General features: G+C 52.7%; 1 protein-coding gene and 1 long non-coding RNA gene across 27 annotated transcripts; one reads left to right on the top strand and one right to left on the bottom strand.

The window, feature by feature from the left end:
* The first annotated feature begins 23 nt into the window (after positions 1 to 23).
* On the top strand, positions 24 to 552 carry LOC133496077 (uncharacterized). 2 transcript variants are annotated; one of them, XR_009793716.1, is made up of 2 exons: positions 24 to 109; positions 375 to 552. It is a non-coding gene; the product is annotated as an uncharacterized LOC133496077 (long non-coding RNA). The 2 variants fall into 2 exon arrangements; XR_009793715.1 differs by having other exon boundaries at positions 372 to 552.
* Positions 244 to 20,509, bottom strand: LOC133496072 (corticotropin-releasing factor receptor 1-like). Of its 25 annotated transcripts, XM_061811260.1 has the most exons (16): positions 17,279 to 17,437; positions 17,121 to 17,216; positions 16,425 to 16,823; positions 14,495 to 14,585; positions 13,342 to 13,407; positions 13,118 to 13,246; positions 9,142 to 9,227; positions 8,515 to 8,621; positions 7,506 to 7,626; positions 7,273 to 7,426; positions 6,847 to 6,907; positions 6,130 to 6,202; positions 4,928 to 5,013; positions 4,731 to 4,866; positions 4,608 to 4,653; positions 2,600 to 4,194 (listed from the first exon to the last, which is right to left on the bottom strand). In XM_061811260.1, the coding sequence occupies exons 3-16, from the start codon at positions 16,437 to 16,439 to the stop codon at positions 3,644 to 3,646; spliced, it is 1,722 nt and encodes a 573-aa protein (XP_061667244.1). In that variant the 5' UTR covers positions 16,440 to 16,823; positions 17,121 to 17,216; positions 17,279 to 17,437; the 3' UTR covers positions 2,600 to 3,643. The 25 variants fall into 25 exon arrangements, with proteins under 25 accessions (XP_061667250.1, XP_061667255.1, XP_061667259.1 ...); XM_061811266.1 differs by lacking the exons at positions 2,600 to 4,194; positions 17,121 to 17,216; positions 17,279 to 17,437 and adding exons at positions 244 to 514; positions 19,886 to 20,208; XM_061811271.1 differs by lacking the exons at positions 2,600 to 4,194; positions 17,121 to 17,216; positions 17,279 to 17,437 and adding exons at positions 244 to 514; positions 19,886 to 20,202 and having other exon boundaries at positions 4,612 to 4,653.
* Between the last annotated feature and the right edge of the window lie 66 nt (positions 20,510 to 20,575).

Raw genomic sequence — 20,575 nt, 5'->3', positions numbered from 1 at the left:
TCTGTTCAAATGCTCCGTACAGCGGAAATGTGGACGAAAGTTGGGAGCAGCAAACTTAAAAGGATGCCAAAATACGAAAGGATACGTGTCAAATGCTTTTCCAGAATCGGTAGGAGATGAAGAAATTCACTTGTACCGTCGGGAAGACGCTGCGGATGAGCCAGCTAATCTAGTGTCACTAAGCGCAATATCTGATGTTATATTTGCCACTTGACTGTTAAAAACAAACAAACAAACAAAGACTTCTCATTTGGTTTCCGGCCTTGTTGTTGTTGTTAAGCGTCAGAAGACAACGCACGTCGTAGCATGCATGCACATGGACAGAAATAGCGCGTCGCTTGTGTTTGACAAAATGCAACTTTTCTCTCTAGCAGCTGTGATGCATGGTCGACTTTTTTGGAAGGAATGTTGAACAGCCAGCAGGTCGTCCTCGTCCACAAGTCCGACGTCATCCGTGCGTGGGTCCCGCATCCTTCATCTTCAGCCGTCGTTTGTCGGGATGCGACAAGTAGCGCTTGAAAAAAAACCAAACCATTTGGGCTATTTTGCCAACATTGACATACAGCAGCGTAGGTGTTCCCGTCTCTTAGCTTAGGAAATCTCATCAGTTAACACTGGGCTTGAATATGGGAAAGTCAAAACAAAACCAAAAAAAAACTCCAACAATGTAAATCAGGATTCCTTTCAAATGTGTTGCACGTCAGAGGTAAATCCAAACTATAGCAATGTATCTTTGAAAAGAAATAGTTCCAAAAGATTCAGCCATTATCTAAGACGCTTATCCTCACAAGGGTCACTAACCCGGCTAGCTTTGGGCCAAAGACAGACTGGCTTTCGTCACTGAGCGGGAATCGAACACACTCTGCCTGCGCCGAAGTCAGCCGCGTGTGCAACTGCACCGTCGGCGACTGTGTGTGAAAAATACTTGCGTTCGAATCCAGTGCAACTGAAGTGTCATTGGGCAGTGGTTGTTTCACGTCCCACTGGAGGGAGCTCACGTACCACCAGTGGTATTCGTAGCAGCCTTTTCGGACTGGCCCGCGCCATCTTTTTTTTTTTACTTTATCGCTCACTTCACCGCATGAATAATCAGAATCATTTGGATTTGTCAGCCGTCGATGTTGTCAAAAAGTGTCAGCAAACAAGACAGGAGGACGCTTCCATGGCAACACAAGCACGGATGTCGTCACGTACACGTGGACCAGCACGTTTGACCTTGAAGAAAATAACATAAAAGTCTCGTTATTGCGGCGGAGAACATAAAGAAAGAATTGTGGCGACCCGAAACAGGACAACTTTAGTCCCATTTGACTTTGGTGAGACAAATATGGCGAAGAATTAGGAAAGTGGACACAAAAGTTGGAACATTAAGCAATATGGAAAACAAATGTTCAATCAATACTATATGTGCGTACTATACTTGTGGTTGGCGCTCCCATTCACACCAACGGGCAATTTGGAGTCGTCAATGAACCTAGCGAGCAAGTTTTTGGGACTTGAACCCGCAACCTCACGTGTTCTTGCATTTCAATGCAAGCGCTCGACATACTGGATGTATTATAAGTCCTGAAGTCAGCCGGGAGAGGCGCCTTGTGAGGATAAGCGCCTTGAAAAATGGGCATGGACTACAACGCGGCTCATCGGTGAAGCGGGCGAGCGACACTAGATGGCGATATTGCACAGCTTGGGTAAAAAAATAAAATGAAAAAAAAAAAAAAAAGCAGCAGTGAACCCGGCCTGGCTGGCGACTGCGTGCCTTCGCGTTGTCTTTGATTTCCATATCTTGTCCATCACGTCATCGGGACACCCCCCCTCCCCCCTCCCCCCAATCACAACGTCTGCAGGACTGGTTGTGCCGGATCCGGTTTTGACCCGATTTAAATCCCTTTTGAAAGAAGCAACGGCGGTCAGGGCGAGCAATTGGACACTTTTCACAAGCAGCAACTTCATTTACTATCGAGCATCCGTCCCGCTTATCCCCACAAGGGTCACGGGAGTCCCGCAGCCTGTCCCAGTCTTTGTTCTCTGAAATTGTAATCAATCAGTATTTAGTTCATTTCATAGCATTTGTTTCGGCTGCACTTGTGTGGTTGTTGATGGTTTTTTGTTTTTTTTTTGAAATGAGTCCTCGCTCAACGAGCAAGCGACTGCGAAGTGCTCCACACGATCGGAGTACCGCAATCTTGCCCTTTGGGAGCAATATTGATGCCTTGCTTTGGCCGCCGTGCGAGCGCGCGGTGCTATTTTGAGGCGGATGACGTGCGCTGAGGTAGCAAATGCGGCAGCAGCTGTGTCGTCGCTGATGAGGATGAGGATGATGAATCCTCCCGACCTCTAAAATCAAGCTGGGGGGAGCGGGGGGATCCTCGCGGGAGGTCACCCCCAGTCGAATAATTAGCGACCGCAGGGAGGCGAGGTTAGTCCACGTGTTGCCCCCGCCTGCAGACTTCTGGGAATCGAACATGCATTTAATTACGCCCCAGTGGGAACGGATCCCCCCCCCCCCCACCCACGTGGACGCCGGCGACAAACGCCGCTGTCATGTGGCACATGTGGTGCGCGTGCGCGTGCGCGTTTTGACAGGAAGTCCGAGGCCATAAATAGAGCAGACTTGTTTATTTGTTTGGAGTCAAAGCTCCACGCGCACTTTATTAGTCAGGAGGAAAATTGTCAAGCCGGGAGACGACATGAACCTTTTCCCGTTTGTTTGGTGCCAACAAGTTGCTTGGTAGCCTCGGTGAACATTCACATTATTTCAGCGGAATACATATTCATTTCCATCAGCTTGGATGCTGCCTACAAAAAAAAAAAAAGGAATTGACACCTGCATCGTTATTTTGGAATCATTAATAATAAACCCATAACATGATGAAATATGAATCAATCATCCAAAATGGGCCGGTCGCATTAAACGTGGAAAAGTCTCACGTCGACCGACCGACAAACGTGCGCAAATTCGACGACGACGCCAAGTATGGCAACCGGAAGCGGGAACCTTCCATTCCAAAACAAACAAACACAAGTCTCAAGATGTTAGTTTTCACAAATCAACGTTATTTTCGTGTGCCGGCCTTTTCAAAACGTCAAACTAACAGATTGTTTGGAAAAAAAAAAAAAAAAAAAAAAAGGTCACGTTTGACACTACGGCGGAATGACGCATGATCAGAGACAGCCAATCGCGTCGTTGGCTTTATGGAATATTTTTGTAGATGGAAAATGATCACGGGAATGTCCAAGAGCAATTATCTTCCCCCACTACCGTAATGATTTCACGGAATGGGCTTCGGGTGGACACGCGCCGGACCCCCTGACGGTCCCCAGTTCGCTTTTTTCGTGACACGTGAGAGTCAAACCTTCTCTTCGGTTTTTCTTTGGACCCAAAGGGAACGCCGTACGCGGCGGTCGCAAGCGCACCCTTTTTGTACGCGGCGAGCCCAACGCCGCGCGTTCCGAACGTGCCAAAGTATTCCACGTGGCGTATTGGGTGAGTCGCTGCGGGTCCGCCCCGACCAATCTCGCGAGCGTTGCGAAAAAAATGTTCAGGTGGTCTCCCGGAGTTCATAGGAAAATGTCAAGAAGCCAAATAAATAACAATAAATACAACAAACACCAACTAGAACACAAGACGCCAGCGTCGATGACATCACACACTCGACGCCAAACGTGACAACAAAATCAGCAGGACGGGACAAGAACGCCACAGGACGAAAGCGGCGCCGTACGGAACGTCGTCCGAGCCTTTATTCCGTAGATGTGACGTATCTGAGCAGCCGTTACTCAAATACTCAAAGCTAGGAAGTCCAATTCCTGACGACCTGACCCGAGAGCAAAAATATGTCTTGCTGTGTCTGTGTTGATGACACGCACAAAACACTTGGACGCGGGGAGCGACGCCGACGCCGGACAATTTTCCGTGCCGCGAGATCCCAAACGCGGGACGGGAAAAGGATTTTGGAAGAAAGCGCGGAATGTGTTGAAAGTTTCCGGAAAGACGGCGAGTCCCGGCGGGAAGATGGCAGACGTTGGACATCCGAAGCCAGCGAGTCGCGTTCATCAAAGCGACGTGGACTGTTTGATGCTGTGGAAGCTGACCCGCGAGGGCGACGTGGGGATGGACACGGCCTGGGTCATCCGGGCCCGGACGGAGTGCTGCTCCTGCCAGCGGTGGAAGCGCTTCCTGGCGGCCGAGCGCACCTGAAGGCCACACGCGCGCGCCTCTTAGCTCAAAAACGCAAAGGACGTGCGCGCGCGGATCCGTCTTTGTGACACGTTTGCGCCGCCCAGGTGTGGGAGGCGGTGACCACGGCAACCGTACCCTACATCACGGGGACGCCAATTGGAAACGGCCGGATCAGAATTTGCGTCGTTTTCCGTGCGCCGACACGAAACGGCTATCCTCGTCGCCGTGGTGACCGCGTCATCCAAGGAGTGCAATGGAGTGTCCCGCGCATGCGTGTAGCGTGTTGTGTCATGCGTGTCTGTGTGACGTGCATTTTGTAGGGCGTGTATTTGCCTTGTGCGCATGCTAAGTGTGTGTGGGGGGGCGCGTGTCCGTCCCGCTTTGTGCGACAACATCCATTTGGCAAAGGAGGCGGGGCTTAGCTCACCTACCTCACTGTTCAGGAAGCAGTAAAAGACGGAAACGAAGAACCCCTGGCGGGACAGACACAAAAAAAGTTGAGCCAGAAAGCGGCAGAGCGTCCTGGAACGCCGTCCGGAAGCGGTCCCACCTGGAAGGATTCCAGGAAGGAGTTGAAGTAGATGAAGACCAGCTGCGAGATCTCGTCCTCGCCGGGGTTGACGAAGAACAGCATGTAGGTGATGCCCAGAAGGGGGAGGAGCACCAAGGTGGCCTTCACCGCTTTCCTGGACGCACCAACGGACAGTGAGCGGTCGCGGCCCGCCCCCTTTCGGGCCACCCTCCTACCTGTACTGGATGGTCTCGGAGGTGGTGGACGCCCGCAGTTTGGTCATCAGGATCCTGACGATGTTGAAGAGGAAGATGAAGTTGATCTGAAAGACGAGCACACGCTGCAAATATTCCGCCGGCGGTCGGAGCGCCCGCGTGGGCTCTGCCGAGGATTGCGACGGCGCGTCGCGGTTAGCGGGAGGCGACTCGTGTCTTTGGCGCGGTTCCGCCGCCGCCTTCTGGAAAGCTGCGTGATTTTCTGCGCGGCGTTACCACCGTTGGCCTTTTGTTGGGTTTGCGTTCTTCCCGTGACGCCGGGACTCGCTCTTTGGGTTTTCGCCCCCCCGCCTGAAGTTATCCCACATTGGGTCTGTTTGCATTTTGCTGTCGGCTTTTGGGCAACTCGCGTCCTCGTTGCGGTCTGTGCCCCCCCCGCCCCCCTTCCCTTTTAGAGAAAGTGTGTAACTCGGGCCCACCCCGAGGGAGTAAAACGGCAAAACTCGGCCGTTCTCCTCGCGAGTAAAATCATCTTTTTGCCTTCCTTGTTCATTGTTGAAATGTTTCCGCTTGAGCGAAGCCGACACTCGCGTCGGCCAATCGGCTGTCTTTCAATCTGCGCCCCCCCCCCTTCCCTTTTAGAGAAAGTGTGTAACTCGGGCCCACCCCGAGGGAGTAAAACGGCAAAACTCGGCCGTTCTCCTCGCGAGTAAAATCATCTTTTTGCCTTCCTTGTTCATTGTTGAAATGTTTCCGCTTGAGCGAAGCCGACACTCGCGTCGGCCAATCGGCTGTCTTTCAATCTGCGCCCCCCCCCTTCCCTTTTAGAGAAAGTGTGTAACTCGGGCCCACCCCGAGGGAGTAAAACGGCACAACTCGGCCGTTCTCCTCGCGAGTAAAATCATCTTTTTGCCTTCCTTGTTCATTGTTGAAATGTTTCCGCTTGAGCGAAACCGACACTCGCGTCGGCCAATCGGCTGTCTTTCAATCTGCGTCAGTGACACTTTGTGATTTTTGGAATATTCACGTATTAGATTTTTTTTGTAATCTTCTTCTTGTACCTTTTTTTCCAGCCCTATGTTAGTTAGCGCATCAGAACGCCATTTATTGACTTCTTTGGATATTGACTTGACTTCATTTTGGCACCGTTGCGCAAAGCGTCACCGGGTAGAACCGGAAGTCGGCCCGCCGAACCACGACAAGGTTTTTCAAAAGCAACTCACCACCAGAACCAGAATCATGGGACCCTGGTAGATGTAGTCCGTGTAGATGCCCGCTCGCTTCCCGAACCAGCACCTGGCCACAGGACAGGCGGGACGCGCGTCACCATGGCAACCTCGCTACGCGGCATCCCGGCTGGCTATTGGTTGCTTTCCAGGAAATGGCGAGCCGCTACCTTGACTTGCACGACAAGCAAGTTTGGTTTAACTTGTGCACGATTTGTGGTGGAATAGCAGAAATACCCAGAAAATACATTGTTTACCCTCCTTCCAAAAAAATCAATAAGCAGGAAAAAAAAAAAAAAAACACCAAAAGGGAGAAAAAAATGTGCAGGTGCCGCATTGCAAACATGTGGGAAGAGTCGTCGTCCCCCCCCCCCCACTCCTCCCATTTAGATCAACTGAACACAATTTTCTACAATGAAAATGAAGCCCACTAAAGTACCGTTCCAGTCACTCGGTTTGCGTGCCTTTAAGGGGCGTGGCCCGGCGAGTGACTCGGGTCCCTGCCAGCGGCCCCATTTTATCGTGACCAGTTTGAGGATGCGTGGGCGCGGTCGACGGTAGCTGTGTGTGCTTCTCCTCGCCCACATTTGAATTCTTTTTTTTTTAACCGGGTCAGCTCGTCTCGTGTCGTCACGCAAAAGCAAAACGCGGCGGCTCGTAACTGGAAATATTGCCAAGTGGCTGCGTGCCCGCGTCGGTGAAAGTGCAACTGACTTCTCGTTGTCGTAGTAGAGCTTCCCGACGGCCCAGGCCACGATGATGGGGAGGGGGATACCTAGAGGGTCGGAGAAACACACCTTCATTATTGCCACCGCACACGTGTCAAGAAAACAAAATCCTAGCTAGTTACAATAAAAGATGCAGATTTGCGCTCTATGACGAGTGGTAGCGCGTACACACGTTTGACTTTTTGAAACATTTTGGCGGCAGCGTCACTTCAACATGTGCCGGTGACTCTCGGAGAAAGAAAACCGTTTGTCAGTCGACGCGAACGTCATCATTGGGGCACATTTGTGCGGAATTCCAGCAAACGTTGAAGGGCGAGCGTCCGTCGGCTAGGACGGATGCGAGGTTACGCTAAGCTAAGCCCAGGTGACGACTCGCGGGCGGCGTGAGCGAGCCCTCGCTCCGTGCGCGTACACCATCCGATGCAGATAAACATCCACTTGCGCAGTTTGTCCGTGGAGTACGTGAGCACGATGGCCGTGTGCAGGTAGCAGCCTTCGCCGAACATCCAGAAGAAGTTGGTGGAGTGGAAATAGTTAAAGGAAGCCGTCACCAGGCGGCACCACACCTTCAAAAGAAAAGCGCTCGCCGTGAATGCTTTGAGGCGCGCGGACGTTTGGCCCGCCGGCCGCCGGCCGCCCGCTCACCACGTTGCTCTCGTGCACTTGCGGACTCATGGTGAGCTGCACCACGAACCACGTGGCGTTCCTCAGGATGAAGGCGCCGATCAGGTTCCAGTGGATGATGTTCCTCAGGCAGCGGATGCTCCTGCCGCACCGCGAGCAAACAAACAAACAAACAAACAAACAAACAAAGGCTCAGGACTCGGACTCTGGAGGGAGGCCTCGCTCCTCCTCTTCCTCATTTGCATTTTTCACAGATGTTCCCCATTTGGAGCCTCCGTACGTAGAAATACTTCATTTCTTCCAGCCCATTTTTGGTGTGGTTTTTGCGACGCGAGTCTGCAGTAACTTTTGTCCAGCTCGCGACCCAGCGGAAACTCGTAGCATGAAAGGAAACCTGAAGCCGACGTCACCTTTCCGTAATTTGTCCCCTTTCGAGACGGACGACGAGCGAGCTTTGTTTTCCTCCAGCGCATCAGGAACGCCGTCGTTGCGAAACCATTGAAAGTATTTTCCGGAACTATCCAGGTCAAGCTAACGCAAACGTGCATTCGGTCACCTCCGACGAAGCTAACGCGCTAACGTGGTTTCGGATTCAAACGGGGAACTTTCAACTGCGGGGCAGGCACTAGGACGAGGACAAATTCATTTGGAATGTCGTGACCTTCGGCTATTTGGTGGCTCTTTTGCAGCATTTTGTCGAGCCCCCCCCGAGGGTCGCACCTCGCCCCCAACACGACTTGTGCATAAAGCCGCTCCTGCCGAGTCTTTTTCTCCTTCGCGCTTTTCGCTTTTCGCACTCTCGGGGCCACGAGGTCTGCAAGTCGTCCTCCCCCCACATTTCTGCCTGCGTGCCTTGACGCTGGTTGCCCCCCCCCCCCCCCCCAGTGGCATCAAAGTGTTCCGATTGTCTTTTCATATTCTCCCCGCATGCGTCCGTGTGTCCTACTTGGCGTTCCGTGACCAAACGCTTTGGAATAAGAGACGGGATGGGGGTGGGGGGGGGTGGGGGGGGGGGGCTCACGCTGCTTACCTCAAACACAGGAAGAGGAAGAAGGCCACCAGCAGCGCCAGCATGGAGACGGCGTGACCCAGGAAGTTGATGATCACCGCCATCTGGTAGTGCATCTTGCCCTTCTTCTGCAAAGCATCGTCATCGTCACTTTGGGATCTTTCTCACCAATCGTCATTTTGATTATTATTATTATCCCGATTACGATATTTGCCACACGAACTGATTAATCGGACAGTTCATTAAAACATATCGTTATCTGAGCCGCTTATCCTCACAAGGGTCACGGGAGCTACGATCGGGCAGGAGGCGCGGAACACCCTCAACCGGTCGCACTCACGATCGCACCGCGGCGCAATTTGGAGTTTTGGGGGTGTGCGAGGAAAGCGGAGTAAAACCACGCAGCCACCGTGGGGAGAACATGCAAACGCCACACGGGCGGGATTTCAACTCTGGGCCACACGTCTTTTTCAAATAATTTATGTACCGTATGTGTGTACATATATATATTAAAAGGTTGCTACCAATTACCCATGATTTTTGCATTTTTTTCGTTTGTTTTGCTACAATCAGCCAATTAATCAGTGCAACCTTAATCATCAAGATTGTGATTATTCTTCACGTTGACCCAGACGGAGTCGGACTCACCTCCTGGTGCAAGATGGCCGTGCACATGGAGTAGTTGCCCTTGGCCGCCCACGTTCCGTTGGCAAGGCACGTCCTGTACACACTGTCTACACGCACACACGTGGACATGGAAACATCGGCATCAAATGGGCGCGAACTTTCGATTCCGTTGAGCGACGGGCAAACCTTCAAAGTTTCAGTTCCCGAGCACGCAAACACGGAAGGGACCATTTTGGGACTCGCAAACGTTTTCACCCACAAAACTTTTCTTTTCAATTTACACACAACCGTCCGTCATCACCATGTGCCAAATTCCCCAAAATGAGAACGCGGGTGCGCTCGTCGGTCAACGTTTGCCTTTTCCCTCCGCTGAATCGGCAAAATGAAAATGCAAAAATCAAGTTCACGGCCGACTGTCGGACGTTACGACGTTAAAATCTACATACTTACAAAGTGGCGCCTTTACAAGTCAATCACGAAATGGGGAAAGGTCGCCACGGGCGGGGCCACGTGGCTGCGGAGTCGCGGAGGCCGGCCCCGAACGCCGACCCCGACCCCGACCCTGACCCGCCACCTTCCGGACTCGGAAGCTACGCGCCAGACTCCTCTGCGGCGACTTTCTTCGACAAAAATGGAGGTTTTATGTACGTTGGTGGAGCTACAGACACACACGACCCAAAAGAATACGCAACAAATAAAAAGGAGGAAAGTGCTTGTCCGAATGATGAGGCGGCGATTCACAGCTCTGACTCGATTTTCATGATGCCGCGCAGTGAAGGATTCCGTGACTCGATTCACCAAAGTCATTTGAATCCCCGCATGATTCCGTGCGCCGACTTCATTGGATGACGGATTCGGGCGACGGCGTCCCCCCGCGGCCCCTCCCTCTCGTGACTCCGTTCAATCCGCGGGCCCGCCGGCCAGTAGCGAGTCGGCGCGGCGTCTCCGTGCAAATGAGCGGAGCCGCGCCAAAAGACAGCGGCGGGCGCCGACGCGCCAACGTGCTGGCGGGCTAAAAATAGCCGAAGGGGGGAAATGTCATCTCACGTGAAGATTAGCCGCGTCGCGCTCAAGTCCCCGAAGCCCGACTCGTTTGAGATTCTCCGTCAGCAAGTGCGGGCGAGCGAGCGCTCTGCCAGCACCTGCCTCATATTTCAGCAGCGGCGGTGGCGAGCGGGCGCTAAATCCTCAAGCGGGCCGCGCGACCGACGTCGGCCGTTCTTCCTCTCTGCTAATTAGGTTTCCGGGGAAAGGATTTCGGCGCCTTAGTGGGATTGACGTGCTGGGTAACCGTGGCAACCCAAGAGCGCACAAGCGACCCCACTCACGCAAACCTGAAAACAAACAATCGACGGCGACCCGGTCTCCCGGTTCTACGCAGTTTGCGCGGTCGCTTTCTTGGCGCCTGGCTCGTATCAAAAAGTTGATGCGGGGACTTCCCTGAAGAATTTCGACTGGACGTGGCGGTGACCAAAGTTTTGAACGTAAAACCCCGTCGACGCCACGCGGCCTCCCCTCGATGCGGTCGACCCGTCTTACCGCTTCATTGACGGAAGGGCGCCGATCTCGACGATCGGATCCGCCGTCTCCACGGCGTTTTCCTGCGCCGCGTGTGGACACGCGACTACGGGGGCCGGGGGCCGTTGCAGATGAAGTACAGCTACAATTTGCAGTACTTTGGACGCGGACCGCTGAGACCTTTCCCATTCCCTGCCACGTTTGCGTTGGCCGGATCACAAGGTTCAATTCCCACCAAAGGGCGCGAGTGCGTGTACGCTGCATGCCGGTCGAGAGGTTCGGTGGTCAGGAAACGATGACAAAAATAGGCGGAATGAGGGAAGTGAAAGTGGGGGTGGGGGGTGGGGGGGGGGCGGATATCCAGCAAATTGCCTCTGGAGACCAGCGCGGGGGGGTCGGACGGACGGACGACACACACACAGCACCACTGGCAGCTGTCGCGTGCAGCCCGGACCCCCACCCAGAAGTCATTTGCTAGCACACGTTAGGGCCGTTCACAAAAAAATGTCTGAATATTCTCAAAGGAAACTTTAGGAAAAAAACATCATTTTTGAAATACGCTTGGAGAACGTTTGCTTTCAGTCATGGGCGTCGTCCTCCAAGGAGGATCTCGCAGACCAAAGAAGAAGGAAAAAAGTCAATGGAATGAAAATATGAGCAAGGAGCAAAGAAACAAAGAAAAGACATTTAAGACCACCGCCGGTTGGGCTCTAATTTTGGAAATCGGGCCCGTTTCCAGCAGCGGGATGATTCGTGGATCATATTCAGCCGTACAATGGGGGGGGGGGGGGGGGTTATTTTTAGAAGGGAAGACTTTATCGGGGATCAGGTCTCCTCGTCCTCGTCATTCTTCTTCTTCTCATTTGCACTTTGGCCACTTTTGTTGTTCAAGGTCATCCCAGTGACCCTTTGACCTTTTGATGAAAATGTTTCCACGACAACGGGAATGGAGGAAAAAAAAAGCCCCAAACTCCCGACCGAATATTCCCACGGGGAAAATCCCGACGACAACACATTCCAACTTTCAGAACCGGAAACGTCCGCCCATTTGCGCGCTCGCTCGCTTCCGAGTGACGACGAGCGAGCGACGTGGCTAACGTGACAAAAGTTGACAGCGGCGCCTTGAAAAAAAGATGGCAAAGGGAGTCTTGTGACCTGGCTGCTGCGCTCATTAAATATTTACCACCGATGAATAATTAAACGGTGTTTAAAATAGAGCACGAAAGGATACTTTACAAGCAATAACATCCACAGGGCAGCTATCAATATCACTTTTGGCATCCTAAGACAAATATGATTGGCCGCGCTTGAGAACGAGCTAACATCCCATATTAATCGCGCAAGTCGACGTGCTAAGATGTTCGCCAAGCTGCTATAAAATGCCAACGCACAATCTTTCAACAATTTTGTCAACACGCTGGCGCACGACGTTGGCTACACTCGAGGACGTCCCAGGAAATGGAAAGCGGGAGCTGATTCTGATTCTGATTCACCATGAACATTGGCCACACCCCACAACAAGCTGACATCCGCCGTTGGGGGGTCACACATCGAGACAATGGTGCAGCTTTTTGTCCCAAATGTTCCAAACCCTCCAACCCCAAAGTCGGCTAGGAGTTGGCCAAAAGGCTCAGGAATACCCACAATTCCTAGCGCTGATGTTCGAAACGCCGACTGAATGCCGTTCTTGTATCTGCGCCTGCCTGTGGTTCTTGTTACTGCGTCCATGAGCTAGCGGTGAAAAACGCAGACGGCGGCTTTATTTTGACGCGGACGAGGCACTCGCGGGGGGTGTCATGACTTGGATCGACCTTCTCCTGCCACACTTAAATCAATTAGCCCACAAATTTGGACTGCAAACGTGCGTGAAGCAAATCTGCCATGTAGTGCAGGAGCGGCCATTACTGCCACATTAGCCACGCGTTGCAGGTGCTAATGGAAATCATATCAGCCCCCCCTCCCCGTTAGCCGTTAGCCTCCTCCGATTTGATGAGATTGACGTTGACGTTTTTCTAAAATGTCAGCGCGAGGCGAGGAAATAGCGACGCCTATGCTAATTATCGGCCTTGTTTGTGCGCTCATCTGACAACTTTGGTGACGCCTTCAGCGGTAAAACAACAACTATGACAAAAAAAATGAAATTGTCACAAAGTGAAGTGATGACATCATCACGTAAGCCTCCATGTTTATGTATCCCTTTTTTTTTTTTTTTTCCTGTGCATTCAAATTAGAACGTTCACGCCGGAGCCCTCAGGAGCGACTCTCCTCCATTTTGGATTCTTCTTTTGTCCGCCGCCAGCGGCGAGATGGCCCATTCGGTCCACGCGGATGCGCGCAAAGTGTGCGTTGCTGCGTCGACGGCACGCGCTTTGCGAATACTTTTTGTGGCGCGTACGGACGGCACGTAGATTTCGGGTCAAGGGTCGGCGTGGCCGCCGTGTCGCTGTTGAGCGAACGCGTGTGCGGACGGCGTCCTTACTGGTGGTGTTGTATCTGACGCCGTAGAACGTCTCAGGACAGGGTCTGGCCACCACCCGGGCGGCGGGGCTGCGAGGCCAGCAGGTGCCGATGCCGTCCAGGGCCGCCTCGCAGTAGGCGTCCGCCGCGCCTGCCGCACGACACGACACACAAACGAACAAACAGGAAGTGGCGTTGGCCGGCTTTCGCGCGCGCTTCCCGCGAGCTAGGACGTCGCTCCCTCACCGCTGCGCTGGACGCTGGCGTTGGTCTGCGTCTGCGTCTCGTTCCAAGAGGACGGCGGCGATTGCACTGAAACCACAAACGGCAGGGAAGCTGTCCTGGCATCCACGTTAGCTAGCAAGACAAGCGAGTGCGCCGGTGGAACGGCGTCTTCCCTTTCTACTTTTAGTTTGACTTTTGGACCAATAGTACGCAGTGACACCTTGGTAACGAACCGCAGCTCTGTTCTAGTAACACCGGTAGGCACGGATCACGGGACTAGTGGCCTCTTAGATGATACATCACCAAATTGCCCACTGCTACTCTGTAATTGTGCTACTAGCGTGCACAAAAGTGGGAAAAAACATTGCCGATAAGACGTAGTCACGCGTTCTGTACTAGTGTCTTTTAGTCCTTTTACTTGTGTGCTTAAATGTGTTACTAAGAATACCGAGGGCCAAGAGCACACTAGTACATGCGCCTTAAGCTGGATATCAAGAAATGTGAATAAATGTTCAAACAGCTTTCCGGGACGTGTGTGTTTGTGTGTGTTTAAGGGCAACGGTAAGCGGTGGTGACAGGGGTCCCGCGGCGGCCACGCAAGCGCCAGTACGCCAAACGTGAACGTGTCCTCGGGCTTTGCTGTTCTTGCTCTGACAAGCCGGGAGCTTTTGGAGGAGCGCGGGGAGCAGACCCGGGTGGGGGGGTGGGGGGGGGACGCCGCCCGCTTGCTAAACTTAAACACTCCTTGAGACGTCCAAAGCAATTTTCAGCAAGACGCCAGATCGGGTGCTCGTTAGCGCCGTCGATACATGAATGATGTCGCCGACTAAATCTTTCATTTATTCATGAATGAATGACGATGAGCCAATTCGTCACCCGTGCCACGAAGCCGTTCATCGATGAGCGTCATCGGCCAACCTTCTCCAAGTAAACGTGGGCAGCTTTGGACGCGTCTCGTTGAAATTCGCACAAGCGGGACTTTGCGGTGCACGCGCTCACACGTCCGGGAGGCGCCGGACACGCCTCAAGCTGAGCCGCAGGAGCAGAATTTTTGCTGCTTTCGGCACAAATCAAACGATGCCGGATGTGCGCGCAGGAGCAACGACAAGTAAAGCTGCGGGCCCGTCCGTCGGGTCGCGTTGGCTTCCTGCACCCGCTCGTGTTGACGACTTACGCGAGGCGTTGGCGCCCGTGACGAGGGCGGCGTCGCATGTCAAATCAGCCCGAGAGGACGGCGGCAGGAAGACCAGGAGGGCGGAGCACATCTGCGGAAACACGGAAAGGTTACGTCGGCGTTGCGGTTCCAGTCGCCATCTCAAACATCATCACAAGCGCTGAGCGACGTTTGCGAACTCATCCATTTTCTTTTTTTTTTTTTTTTTGGTCCAATCAGATTTCGTTCTCACCCGCCAGATCCGATTAATCGGCTGACCAATTTGACCAAATGGCAATTTTTATTATTTAACCTTTTTTTTCCCCCTACGCATTAACACAAAACAACATGAAGACAGATAAAGACCCCCCCCACCACCAAAAAAAAAAAAAAAAAACTTTTCCCCTTGTGGAGACCTTTAGCAAATACAAAAGAAAGTGTTGTCAAACATCTGCCCGTAATTCATATCTTTGACGTAATTTTATTCATGATACTTTATATATAATTTTTTTTTTTTTTTTTTTTAAATCAATTCAGCTGATAGATCAGGTGTTGCAATTTCATTTTGCCAAAAATCCCAACGGCTTGTCCCGGCCCAACATTCTTTGCGATGCTTCTTGAACCAATCACATTTCAAATGCGTCCGTCCTCTGATTGGTCGCTCAAAACAAAAGACGTCTGTCGCGATCAACACGTGAATGCTTTTAATAATCAGATATCGATTCCGCGGTTGATTTTCTGGATTACGGTTGACGCACGCAGTCCGGCGGCACGCCCGATCGTTTTGGTTTTGCAGGACTTTGACTAACTGCGTGACGGACTTGCCGGCAAATACGTGACCACCCGCGATGACATCATCACGTGATGGGCGTGTTTGTCCTCTAAACACGCGAGGATGTGGCGGGAACGCTAGCGCCCGGCGCCACGCGTACCTGACGTGTCACATTACGCCTGACGTGGCTTTCGTTCACTTTGATCTCAGATTACTTGGGCGGCGCCCCCGAACGTCATCGCGACGACTTCGGCCAGAAAATGACCAGAAAATCCCAAGCGCGACATCTCAACAATAGATCCCGACTGGAAGCTTCCCCGTTTGACCGGAAAACCTAATCCAAAGGAGGATTGCGACCGGAACCGCTCGCCTCCACCGTCCCAAGCAAAACCTGACCTGAATGGCAACCCAATGGCTGCGGCAAACCCTGAAAGCGAAAAGACAAATATGAATCTCTCTCTCTCTCTCGTCACGACATGTCATTCGACACATTTCTCACGATAAAACAACCCCATCCCCCTGAATTGAAAATGTTCCCATCTTACGACTACAATTTGCTCAGATGAAGCGATTCAAATCGAATCCGTTGCCCGTTTTTTTCTGGCGTGCCCCGTGGCTCTGTGTCGGGGCCCTTGCTCTTTGTCACCTGCATGCTACCTCTTGTCAAAACATTCCCCGGTACACAAATGACACCCAGCTGAATCTCTCCACCTTCACCTTTCCATCCAAATTTGTACAAAGCAAAAGTATTGAAATCAAAATCCAAAATGAAGTTTTTCCACCCCCTCTCGTGTTAAGAGCGTGGTTTCTCCTCTTGACGGGCGGCGGGGGAGCCGTCGCCTATCCCGGCCGACTTCGGGCGAGAGACGGGGTTCGCCCCGGACCGGTCTCCGGCCGACGTCGGGCCACGCGTTGACAAGCGTGCCTTCGCGCCGACGGCCAATTTGTTCGCGTTTCGGAAATGTGGGCGGAAGCCGGAGCACCTGCGGGAAATCCACTCAAGTACGGCGACTTCGGCGTGCAAACTCCACGCGCAAAGGCCGGCTTGGAACCCGGAGCACCGGAGCCGCGAGACCGACGTATTCGCCGTGCCGACAGTCGCGTGCGCCAACGGGAAGATGGCAAGCGACCTATTAGTTTTAGGGAATGTCAGCAAGTCAGAAGAGGAAAAGAACTCACCTGGAGGACAAACATTTTCCCCTCACATCCTCCTCACAAGCAGGTGAAGAAGAAGAAGATGAAAAAGAAGAGAAGCTCTTGCGCTCATCAGGAGCGAGCGAGTGTTGCGTTCAGGGACACCACGAGGTGGAGTGTTGTCGTGTGCGCCTGGCGGGCGGGCGCTCGATCGCTCGCTCGCTCCTCCTCCTCCTCCCCGTCGTATTTGCCCTTCTGTGACGACGAGTCCGCGGCGCTGACGCACAACCAGCTATCTTGCGGACACGCGCGTCCCGTCCACGACGCTGAAAGCGAGACTCCCGTGCGCGACCTCGCGATTGCGGGAAAGGTGAGCGCGCGCGGAAAAGTTGCGCGGCTGCGGAGAGGCACCACGTCGCTCACGTGACGTATTTCCACTTGGACCTGCGCCAAAATGGGAGGAGACCAGATGTTAGTGACACCATCCCCCCCCCCCAAAAAAAAAAAAAAAAAAGTGGAGGGGGGGGGGTGGGGACCCATTATTATATCTGTGAGAAGATTCTGAGAAGTGGAAGGAAGGAAGGAAGGAAGGAAGGAAGGAAGGAAGGAAGGAAGGAAGCTGTCCTGATTTGCTAACATATTCAGCAGCTGAGTGTGCAGTGATTGCCCCCTGCAGGCCAGTTGAGGAACTAACGCCACCAAAAGCGCAATCAATTGCAAAAAATACCATCAAATACAAACAAATCATTTGTTGTTGTTGTCCTGGTGTCCCTCGCGGTTGCCGCTCGGCCGATCGCTAACAACAACCGGGACAGGCGGCGACGAGGCGTTCACGTGCTGTCGGGAATTCGGCGCCGTCTTGAAATGAGACAGGACGACTGAAGTGTTGATCGTCTTACCGAGGAGTCGGCAAACGCTTGCACCTGATTGGCTGCCGACGGGACAAACCCCGGCTCCTCATTGGCCGCTCGCGTCAGACCGGACACGGCAGCTGTGTTTTGCTTAGCCGAGCTTGCATAACAGATATTTTAATCAATTTCCCTACAGCTGGAAGTGGGACAATATCTCCCCCCCCCCACCCCCACCCCCAAGGCTTAACGCCACCCACGCCTGCCCCCGCTCTGAAAGAAGACAGTTGGTCTTCAATCGGCCTTAAATCCGCGGCTACGCGGGCACATTTGCGCCGATTTGATGGTCGTGGTCGTCGCCGTTTGGTGAGCGCGGCGGCTTCATTTTCACCTCTTGGAAAAGGTGACGCGCGACGTGGGTCAGGGGTCACCTTTTAAAAGCCACCAATGTTGACGCGCCTTTCATCAAATGTCGCTGGAAACGATCGAGTCGACAAGGGAGATAAATATCCATCCATTCTCCGAGACGCTCATCCTCACAAGGGTCGTTACACCACGAAGCGGTCGCCAATCGCAGGACACATAGAAACAAGCCAAAATTGACGCCTACGAGCAATTTGAGAGTATCCGCTGCGGGAGGAAATCCGGAGAGACAAACAGGGGCCGGGATTTGAACCCCGATCCGCAGAACCGTGAGGCCAACGCTCTGACCGGTCGCCCGGCGTGCCGTCAAGAGATACATATTGACATTGACAAATGTATGTGCTGGCCTTTTTCGAGAGCTTCCTAGGAAATCACAGTGAGCACCGGCGTGGGATGGATTGCCGCTCGGGATTTTTGCGCCCGGCGACCGGCTCGGGGCGCGGTCCGCCTTTGGCTCCCGCTACCCTCGTGAGGATGAGCGTGATGCCGAGCAAATATGAAGCCAACTCGTGTTTTTCACGATTCCAAGCGAGACGTTTCGATGCTAACAAACGAGTGGCTTTGATGTTCGCTGCTTTGTACTCGCTCAAAGTACTTTAGTGACGGAGTACTTTTAGAAAGTCGCCCCAAAAAACTTCAAAGACTTTGTGAGCTCCTCAAGTTCTGACCCAGAAAACGAAGACAGCCGCGTATTCTCAATCTTTGCGGTCACGTGTGTTTGCGCACGTGTGTCGAGCTTTGCGTTTGCGCACGTGTCGTATTTGTGTGCGTGCGTTTGAAACGAAGGTGGGCTCGCGTTTGAGCTGTTGTCGGCTGGCGCCCCCCACGTGAGCCGGGCCCGTCTGCTCGGCCAACATCAACAAACTTGGCGCCGCCTGAAGCGCCGAGACGGAAACAAACAAAGGCAGCGCTGGCGACCATTCACTCGTTCGCTCCTCCCCGACGGGCGCAAAGTTTTTGTATTTGTTTTTTTTTTTTTGCAACAATTCACTTTCACTTTTGACGCTCTCGTTAGCCGAAACGACGAACGGAACACACCTATCGGGTGACGGGCGGGTTAGGGGACACGACCCGTCCTCACTACACGTTCCGGCAACGACCACAAAACGGAAAAAAACGATAAATCATCCACGATAAAGTGCATTGTGAAGACAGCCAATGTCTCGGGACGGCTGGAGAAGATGAACTATTGATTTTGTGCCATCGCATCTTGACAAAAACCCGATTATTTTGGGATGCCGTTTGTCACGGGAAGACGGACGGGCGACCGTTTCTGATCGAACGAGACAAATGTCCTTCACGTCAATTTCGGTCGGACGCTCGGGGCTCGCTTCTCGTTGGCTGCTGAGCCGAGATTTCACCGCAACAACGCTGGGGCCTTATTGGACGCTTATCGCTCCATTGCTCCTGGTTGGTCTCAAGCTCAACAACTCATTTGGGGGTGCTAGAGATACGTCAAGTATTCGGCACCTCGTACGTTGTACAACTACAATCCCCTCCTCAGTCTTTATTGGTAATAGTTGAGAAGATGAAGATGAAGGAAATCGGTGACCCGAATCCTCTCATCCATCCGAGAAGTGAGAGAGAGTTTGCTTTCGTGCATCCAAAGCGCTCGACGCGGCACCTCGTCAATCCCTTTTTCGGTTGATTTGAAACACGAGCCCGAGCTGCGCTAGCCCCACAAACGTCCAGCAACGATACAGGAAGTAAATATGGCACAGGGGGCCGCAAAATATCACCCAGCCCCGGCCACGCGATGATGGACCTTTCCGACTGGCGCTCTTCAGCCCCCCCCCCCCCCCCAATCTTCCAAAATGGTGACCAAACATAGCAGCAGGTCCCTTGTTTCCTCAGTGGTTGAGGAAAATATGGTGTGGCGAGCAGGCGGGCGGCGGCAGGTGCGAAGGTCAACCGGCGGCCTCCTTTGAAATGGCCGCTAAAAATAAACGCCCCCGCACGTGAACATGCCGATCGCCGTCCCACGCTTGGCGGGCCCCGGGTGCCCTCGGTCGGCCATTTACAACCTTTATGGAGCCCAGCAACAAAAGTGGGCTGGATGTACCTGCTAGATGACGCATTTATTTTTCCCAACTATTTTTGGGCGCAATACTTTTTGGGAATCAAGAGTGGCGAGCGTGAAGCTAACAGGCACAAACGCTAACACTTGAGTTGGCTAGCAAAAGGCGGCTAACATTAAGCTAAATGAAGACGTTTGTAGGCCAAGTTGAAGCTCACCTAACGACTGAGAAGTCATCCTGGATGAAAGCGTCACCGAAACGCGTCCACATTTGAAATGTCGAACCGCTCTCGCGACGGTTTGACTTCCGTGACGTGACTCGAATCGGTGATCGCTGCTCTCTCGCGCCCTCCGTTGTTGCTTTCGAGTCATTACAGCTTAACGTCCACCAAACGCGGTTGCTTTCGAACGGTGGCCTGAAGTCGTTTTCGAGCTCAAACCTTCTTTTAGCCCAACGTGAAAAAAAAAAATATTCCGCTCGTTGTCGTCTGCACTTTTATGAAAAAACTTTTTTTTTTCAATAAGAGCGTCGACGCTACAGGAACAAACAAACGAGCACAAATGCAAAACATACATTTGACCTTACGTGTATGAATTACTATTAGGGTCAGCGGCGTGGCCAGCCCGCTGCGCCTGCCTCATTGGCTGTCATGATGGCTTCCTTCTTCTTCTTCTTCTTCTTCTTCTTCTTCTGGTTTTTGCCAAGCATCACGACCTCGTTTTCGTGTTTTTGTGCCTTTGCCTTCGGACTGCTTACCTGTGTAGGACCTCAGCTTGGAAAGAAACCACCCTCGGAACCACGTCACCGCCTCATACTTGAGCATTGGGTCCGAGGCCTTGTCCCCACGTTTCCGACATTAAGCGTAGAATTGTACACTTTAGCCAGAACAATTTGACTTTAATTTAAT

This window comes from Syngnathoides biaculeatus, chromosome 22, assembly GCF_019802595.1.
Source record: "Syngnathoides biaculeatus isolate LvHL_M chromosome 22, ASM1980259v1, whole genome shotgun sequence".
Classification (NCBI taxonomy): Eukaryota; Metazoa; Chordata; class Actinopteri; order Syngnathiformes; family Syngnathidae; genus Syngnathoides; species Syngnathoides biaculeatus.
This window is presented reverse-complemented; position numbering and strand designations above follow the sequence as displayed.

What these genes read in the sequence shown, in the direction of transcription:
- LOC133496072 (XM_061811261.1), bottom strand. An exon ending in CCATGATTCTGGTTCTGGTG is followed by an intron (nt 5,014 to 6,129) that starts GTGAGTTGCTTT and finishes CTCGTCTTTCAG; the next exon opens with ATCAACTTCATCTTCCTCTT. An exon ending in CCTTCCTGGAATCCTTCCAG is followed by an intron (nt 4,654 to 4,730) that starts GTGGGACCGCTT and finishes CTGTCCCGCCAG; the next exon opens with GGGTTCTTCGTTTCCGTCTT.